At 44.6% G+C, this 8,335-nt stretch overlaps 1 protein-coding gene across 1 annotated transcript; it reads left to right on the forward strand.

Annotated features, from left to right (window-relative positions):
* Positions 1-1,023: 1,023 nt before the first annotated feature.
* LOC135394344 (N-alpha-acetyltransferase 40-like) lies at positions 1,024-7,336 on the forward strand. Its single transcript, XM_064625042.1, has 2 exons — positions 1,024-1,127; positions 6,228-7,336. Exon 2 carries the CDS (start codon positions 6,234-6,236, stop codon positions 6,840-6,842), a length of 609 nt encoding a protein of 202 aa, XP_064481112.1. The 5' UTR covers positions 1,024-1,127; positions 6,228-6,233; the 3' UTR covers positions 6,843-7,336.
* The last annotated feature ends 999 nt before the right edge of the window (positions 7,337-8,335 follow it).

Below are 8,335 nucleotides of genomic sequence, written 5' to 3' on the forward strand. Positions count from 1 at the left end.
CCCGCAATAGAGTCTCATCAATGGTGCTGGCCTTTTCTCTGAGCAGTTGTTGCAGACGACGGAGAAGTTGAGTAGGCCTCCTGTCGCCCAGCTCCTCCGATGTGAGCAGCTGTTGTATACGTCGTTGTTCTGACGCTGATGTCCGGCTGATGAGTTGTTCTTTCAGCGTGTCGTACGGTTTTTCATCTGGTGGCGAAAGAAGTACATCACGAACCTCTGTGGCGACGGATGGGGTTAATGCGGCAACAACGTAGTTGAATCGAGTCGTCTGTGATGATATGCTCCGTAGTGCAAACTGTGCTTCCACTTGGGTGAACCAGACTTGAGGGTCGTTGGGCCAGAATTCCGGGAGTTTGATCTGAATGGCAGAGATGTCAGCAGGTGCTTGTTGAGTGGCCATTGATGTGGAGTTGACATAAACAGAAGGCAAGTCCAAAAACCGGGTCACCAATATGTCGGGTCGCCACAAGTAAAGGCACGAAGAACACGGAAGCAGTTGAGTGTGTTTAAAAGCAATCTATTTACTTCAAAGGTCGGAGGCCCACTGGCCTGTATTTACAGCTTTTGAGCCGCAGAGCGCGGCAAGGGAAAAAGGGAAGCGAGAGGAAGGAAAGAGAGGACGGGAGCGCAGTGTTTTCTGAGAAGGAGAAAAGAGAAAGTAAAGATAAAGAAAACCGTTGTACATCTGGCAGTGCGACCGTACTTGGCGAGTCGCTACAACACCAAGAGCGCCGGCAGCGTTGGGTTCTCCACTTTTCAATTAGGTTTTTGCGCAGCTCAGAATCAATATCCCGAGCAGTCGAATTTCTTAAAAAATACCTGATTTAATATTAATAGATTTCCCAATCATCCATCCCAGTAGTGGCAGTCGTCAACGCATATTACTACTACTACTAATTGCGCGAGCGCTCCATAGCTCCATAGCATTTGCATTGAGGAGAACCCTAGGATGCGAGCGCCCCAAGCGGCCCGGTGCAGAGGAGGATAGGGGAGGAGGTTGAACGGGCGCTTCGAGGCGAATGAGCAGGCATTCTCAAAAATAAGAGGCTATGATCCCGAAGAGAAGAGCGACATGGCAAAATAGAAGCTCTGAATTGGCGGGAACTCCGAGCTGACAAGTATTGCAAGTAAGGACACTAAACAAAGGGTTTTTGTGGTGGTGCGCCACGAGGAGACTGTACTGAAGTGTATGAAGATACGATGTGTTATGTAATAGAGCCACAACATGCAGGGTTTGGTGTGCCGTAGTCAGCGTCGATCCAAGTGCATGCACCGATTCGCATAAACCTATGACGGGATGATTTTGTCTCCTTCGTTGCTGTTGCCAAGTTCGTTCTCTGACATCCATAGTATTATCCACGAGTACTGCCGCCACCGCTTCCCAGTCACTGCTGCTAGTTGACGGAGTTGATCCCAGCATGCTCCCCCGAAGTCCACATGCATTCCACACTTATCACGAAGCCTCACCTAATTTTAAAGTACGGTTGATGCAGTGCCGGATTTACAGTGGTGGGGGCACTGTGCTGTAGGGGCTCTTTTCATGTCTATCCAATGTGTTATTCGGGGTCGATATGCGTGGACGGAGGTCAGATTTTTACTAAGTTTCCGTTTCAGGCATGCAAAACAGATTTCCCTTGGACAAGACCTTTACTGGTGGGGGCCCCCGGGCAAGTGCCCTGTCTGCCCTCCCCTAAATCCGGCACTGGGTTGATGGGTGCACATGGGCCAAAATTATGGAAGCGCGTGATATATGTCATCAGTTTGCATTCGTGCATTTGATCCCACGTATTCTATTCAGGCATTGTAATATTACATATTTAATGTTATCAGTAAGCAGGAATCCGGGGCCTTTTTGATATCGCATCCTCAAGTGAGCTCATTGACAATGAAATTTCGATTACGCCTCTTTTCTTTTGATAACTAAAGCGGAAAAACACCCCAAACATCGTCTACATAAAGTTGTTGGTGCTACTGACACTCAGGGGTTTCCCCAGCATCACCCCCCCCAATACCCCCAAAGCAAGCAAAGCAATAAACGCTGCAGATATGGGCATCACCCCCCCCTCCCCCCGTTTTTTTTTTGTTTTCCAGAGATGACAATACTGGGAATATCCCTGACTGGTAGCATCTTTTTCCCTACTGGCTATATGATATGTTTATCAATAACACACCTTGCTAGAATTATCTGGGTCTTCACATTAGCTGCACACCCATATCAATTTATTTATTATTTACAGTCATGTCTCGATTATCCGGACACCTCGGGAGTCGTCCCTTTTCGCCAAGATAACGAATTTCCGGATAACCAAGCCAAATAAACTTCTGGGGAAACCAAAAAAATTTGCCAACCTCTTTATAGCTCCAGAAAAGGCAACAAGGAAAAGATGGTTCTTTCAAAAATACATGCGAAGTGAGGTGCTTGAAATTAGTAGGCACGCGTGTGACAGAATTTTGGTCACATCCAAGGCACCCGCTGCATCATCCTACTGATCAAAGAAGTGTAATATCTCAGAAAGGTGTCCCGCATGAAGGTTTGGTCTTTTTGCAAATGTCTTTGGCATAGGCTGAAAGACAGGCGGTGCTTTCGGACAGTCTGGACATTGACGTTCACACGTGGATTTCTTGCTCCCGGTGGATACAGGGCACTTCTTCCTCTTATCGTCTACCATCTCTACCGTGTGCCGCACACACCAAAATTGAGTGACCTCTGAAGGAAGGGGAGTCAAACAGTACAGAATGTTTCAATGAGATGTGACACTTTTCCGGAATAATGTAAACACCGCGCGTGCCAGGGGGAGAGGATGTTGACACTTTTCCGGATGAGCGATTCAGAATGACGTAGGTCCTGGAAGATTGGTCCCCGTACTTGCTGTCCGGATATGGATAGCAAATTCCGGATAACCGAGACAAAATCCAATGGTAGCAGGTTTGTTCCTGGTAATGTAGTCTGGATAACGAGTTTTCTGGATGTCTGGACTGCTGATAAGGGAGACATGACTGTACAAGATTTTTACTGACTGCCTGTTGGCAGCTGTAGAGGGAATGAGTAATTGAACCTCTGTGTGCAATAAGGGGATAAGTTGACATAGTACTCTTATAGTACTTTTGTTGCAATGACATCTACATACCAGTATGTACCTGTCAAAGAAAATTTAGGACTGTATTGCAATTTTTGAAACCGCTGTAAGAAATTCGAAATCCGTGCGTGTCAATGGGATGGACAGCCAGATCTTTTCTACACGTGCACACAAACGGTGTAGCGTAAATTTTGGTACGGTGCAGAAATGAACTTGGACTTCCACTGGCAAAACATGTTCTTCCTACCTCACATGACCGTGTTAGCAGTGCTACTGAGCGTTGTAATCAGAATAACGTGTGCACTTAGCTGGCTATATAGGATATTATTTTCAAGCTTGTGCTCATTTAGCAGCACGATAAGCACAATCTAGGCTGCTCCACTGCACAAAGGTAACTCGCCCTACCTGGCATCACCATCAAAGTCCGAGTCGTGAAAACTGTTTTTTCCCTCAGGAAAACCCTGTATGTGCGGTGTTATATGGGAATATGTCATGCTCCTGGGTTTTGTTCAGTTTGTGGTAAGCCACACAACCAAAAACAATCCTAACAGGACAAGCATGGAGAGTAGACATATGCATATATATTACACATTTTACATTTGCATTATTCGAGGAAACTCAGCTGCAGTTACTTTACCAAATATTAACTTGCAGCTTTCTCAGTTTGGGATTTTTTTACTTATCCCCTTATTGCATACAGGGGTTCAATTACACTGCACATACAACATGTTACACAAAACCGAAGAATCACGATACCATTACCAATTACACAAGAAAATAAGTTGTGAACCTAGGTAATGCTCAACACACAAAATGCTCACTGTATGAAGAGCATTCTAATGTGAAAAAGACTAATGTTGGGGCATTGGTCATCACTTGATGTAAAGCATTCCACTCATTGAAAGAAATGTACCTGGAAGTGTCAATGCAAAGTTTACCATTGATACTCTGGTACAGGTACTTATGGGCTTATGGCTTGATTCTAGGTGATCAATTTCAACCCAAGCATAACATGGGGAAGCAGCAGGTCCGTACAACAGTACTTGTTATATATGGATGAATCGTAAAGCTTACCTTTGAACACCTTTTAAGCTGGACGATATACTACTTACCGTGTGTGTCTCCCAAATTGAATTTGTGTATTCAAGAGTGGCCGTACTAGTGTCTTGTATGTGACCAGTTCTGTTCATGATGATGCATGCTTCAGGTTACGCTTGACATACCAAATCATTTTTGAGCCCTCCGTGTTATTTAATTAATCTGTGTAGTCCATATGATGCTGAAGGAAATATAACCACCTAAATGCTTTCATGTGATAACCCTTGGGATATAACTGTATCCTGGAGGCTACGTATCTGTATGGCTGGAATCTAGCCTGAAACAAATTAAGAACTATCGACTTTCACTGTTCCTCACCATCAGCTCCTCAGCTAGAATGGCGTTACAGTGAACTAGAAGAGGGTAGTGGAACGACCGAGCTCTCCACTTGACTATTGCGGCGCTGCAGTCGACAGCTGTGGAGATGCAGAATAATACAATTATTATTGCAAAACAATTAATTGTTCTTCACAGAGCAGAAGAGGACAAAAATGGTAATTCGTAAAATTGTTGGGATGCAGACAACACACTTTGTAAAGCATGCCCGCACACTGTAGTTGGCGATAGCAGTGCCGCCATAATATTTTCGCCACTTCCTCTGACAGCGGTCAAAGGGTACATACCCCTCCGTTCGCTGCACTATGCCTCTTCTAGTCCACTGCAGTGGCGTTCCTCCAGAAAAGCAATTACATGCATCTAATAAATATACAAGTTGTCCCAGAAAACGTGTCATCGAATTACTATAATAAAAAAACTACACCACCTGGAATCATACAGTCAATGGCATTTGTTCTTATTAGGTTTTTGCCACCTCCTGATGTGAATGTCATGTAGCGTAAGTTTAATTATGTAAATATTTGCCAACTGGACTCAGAAATTTGCCAAGTAAATGTCACTTTTTTACCCCACCAATGTGAAGAGTGTGCCAGGTTTACTCAAATTAATGATAATTGACTGGCGTATTGAGGACCTACCTCACGGAGCTCCTAGAGGATAGCACGCGACAAATTTTTCAGTGCAGTCGTTGTCAGTCCGACGAAAGGAGGTTGGAAGCCCAGCCCACACCGACATCGTAGAAAGAGATAACAAAAGCATGGTTTATCGTGTCCGGCTTCTGCTGGGATCATGCCTTCCCTCTTCCAATTTCTGGAACTGTCACTTTTTCTACTATCACTCTGTGGGCTGGGTTTGCACCCTCCTTTCATCGGACTGACAACGATTACGCTGAAAAATTCATCGCGTGGTATCCTCTGGGAACTCTGTAGAGCATGATGTTCGACTGTTTTTTGTGGTGGGATAGCTCCTCAATATCCCTGTCAATTATCATTAATTTGAGTAAATCCAGCACGCCCTTCACATTGGTGGGATAAAAAAGTGACCTTCAGTTCGCAAATATTTACATAATTAAACTTACGTTACATGACAATCACGTCAGGAGGTGTCAAAAACCTAGTGAGAACAAATGCCGTCGACCACATAATTCTATGTGGCGAAGTTTTTTATTATAATTCATTGACACATTTTTTGGGACATCCTGTATGCAAGAAACTGACATTTTGTTGGTCCCAAGGTCTACTCATGTGGCAAATTCGGGTGATGTATTTCGATGCACGAGTAAGAGCACTCCCGCCCAGTTCATGTTCTACACAAGAACTGCCCTGAGGCAGTCAGTACCTGAATTCACCAGGCACTCTTACCACCAGTGGCGCTGCACACTAGGAGCACTTTTAGCTCGAGCTCTACGAGCAAGAGCCAAAGAAGAACCCTAGAGGGATGAGAACTGCTCCGTGCTGCATGACCCGAATTTGCCACTCGCTCTGAGGGCAAAAGAAAAGTGCCCCAAATACATAACCAGAAATCTCCTTTAGAAACCATACTTAGTAAAAATAGGTTTTCTGGGTTCCTCCTACCTGCCTACATCTGTACTCTGCTGTTATTGCTACAGCACAACAGGAAGGTTGCCTATGCAAAAGAATAAGGAGGACAGCGAGAAATACCTCTGTTTCACTATGACAATGTTCTGGGGTATCAAATTTTCTTCCCTAAACGCAGGTCACTATGGGCAAGAAGCGTCCACAGCTGGGCCCTCTACTGGTACGCCTTGCCAACGAAAATCCAGAGCCTCTTGCAGGTCTGGAGATGACCACCCACAAAGAAGTTAGCATCTCTTTCCATCGTGCTTCTGAAGCCCCACCAAATGTCCGCGAGTGGGCCTTTCAGCTCACTACTACAAACATGAGTTCCATGTACGAGGCCAGCAACTGGGGCTGGAACCCATCGTCTAAACAAAAGGAACTCTCACACTCTGCTGCTTTGTACCTGGTGGCCAAGCGCCAGTGCAATCATGAGCCATGTGGATTCGTACATTTTCGCTTCGACATGGACTTTGGCCATCCTGTAGTGTATTGCTACGAGATCCAACTAGAAGCGGATGTGCAGAGGCATGGATTGGGGACATTCTTGATGGGCATCTTGGAAAAGTTGGCTGCAAAGTTCCGAATGCATAAAGTGGTGCTGACTGTTTTTCGCAGTAATACAGCAGCACTTGCATTCTACCTGGAAAAAATTGGCTATCGAGTAGACAGCAGCAGTCCATCAGAAGATGAGGCGGACTATGTTATCCTTAGTAAAAAGGTACAGAAGGACAAAGGGAGCTCTCCCAAATAATGTGCATGCAAATGTGCGCAAACTGTGTGAAAGGACAGACTTTCGTTCAGTATGTGTGCTCATCGCAAGCAGCTGAGCGCAGGGCCCAGAGTTTACTTCAGAGCTCTCCCACTTGTGTCACCAATATCACCAAGTGACTTTGTACACAGACTGCTCCACGGCCAGTTAATATGGGATGTGCCCCAAAGTGGTATTTATGGAGAGCACCTGAATGATGAAATGTTAACATCAATGTGGTACTTAAATGCTTTTATCAGTGCAAGAAAAATATTTGCTCTTTCTGCTTAATCTGCTTTGCTTAATCTGTGTGGAATATCAAATCAGAACGGAGTGTTTTTACACTAGAAATATAGCTGCCACAGTAATACAAGAACAGGGGTTACAATACAAAGATACATGGACCCAGTAAAATGTTTTATTCTCATTCTTAGAACTTGGAATTAGGGGACCTCCACAGTTGAAAATAACAGAATAAACATGTTACTAGAGTGACACTGTTGTTCACTGCCTGTTAAGACTTGTTGTGTCGAGAAATTGAAGGTCTGGGGCAGCAAAGTGTCACAACATAACCATATTGAGCGCAACGCTGGCAATGCCCGCAACTAGCCGCTCTGGTCGCTTTGGCGCTATTACGGTACAGCCGCTGATTGGTATAGAGAGACATCGTCTTTACGCAGGGAGAACTGAGAGAGAAATGAAAACAAAAAATGTGGAAAGTGCTGGCCCCGATTGGAGCACAGTCACTCTTGTCACCTAATGATATCACTGGTGGTGGTGGTGGTTTGCCTCCTCCTCTTTTCACCCTGTAGAGTGTGTTGAGCGGGAACATGTGCATTGATGTTCGGGTGATTCTTCTTCTTTCGGAAGAAAAATATTGTGTACAGATACTTTTCTGTGTTAGTCGTCAAATCACATCCTTTAATAGTGCATCAGAAACAGAGAATCTTTGAGATAGCTTTCTGGGCTCCTTTAAAGGGGTTCCAAGGCAATAATACTGTGTTCTGTTCCATGCTAAGCCTTTATTTTGCTGCCTTGTACTCTGGGCTAGCAATATTTTGCAAAGACTTTGAACATGCGTTTAGCAATGCAGTATTCACATGGTTCGTACTGGTTCTTGAAACCCTCTAATACTCGGGAATTCAAAAATCCGGTCCTCAAGGTCCTGGCAACCCTGGAATTTTATGCAGTCCTTCGAAACCCCTGATTTGTTGTCTATCATGCAGCTGCAGTGCAAAGTTCATTTCTCCAGAGTTCGGAACTACAGTTAGCACCTCATTTGAGCTAGAAAGTGGCAGCAGGAGCCCAAACTGCAAGAAATTTGCCCTCTGTTGTATCCATCAGCTTTCCATTTTATCCTGAGATTCTTTGTGTCCTCAGTCATGTTTGTGACCTGATCATTATTGTGCAGTCCCCATATATTCTGTCGTGTGACTGTAACTTATACTTTTCACGAAATATTCAAGTTCTGGGCAAAAAACAAATTATAACTGAGC

Source organism: Ornithodoros turicata, chromosome 5 (genome assembly GCF_037126465.1).
Source record: "Ornithodoros turicata isolate Travis chromosome 5, ASM3712646v1, whole genome shotgun sequence".
Lineage (NCBI taxonomy): Eukaryota > Metazoa > Arthropoda > Arachnida > Ixodida > Argasidae > Ornithodoros > Ornithodoros turicata.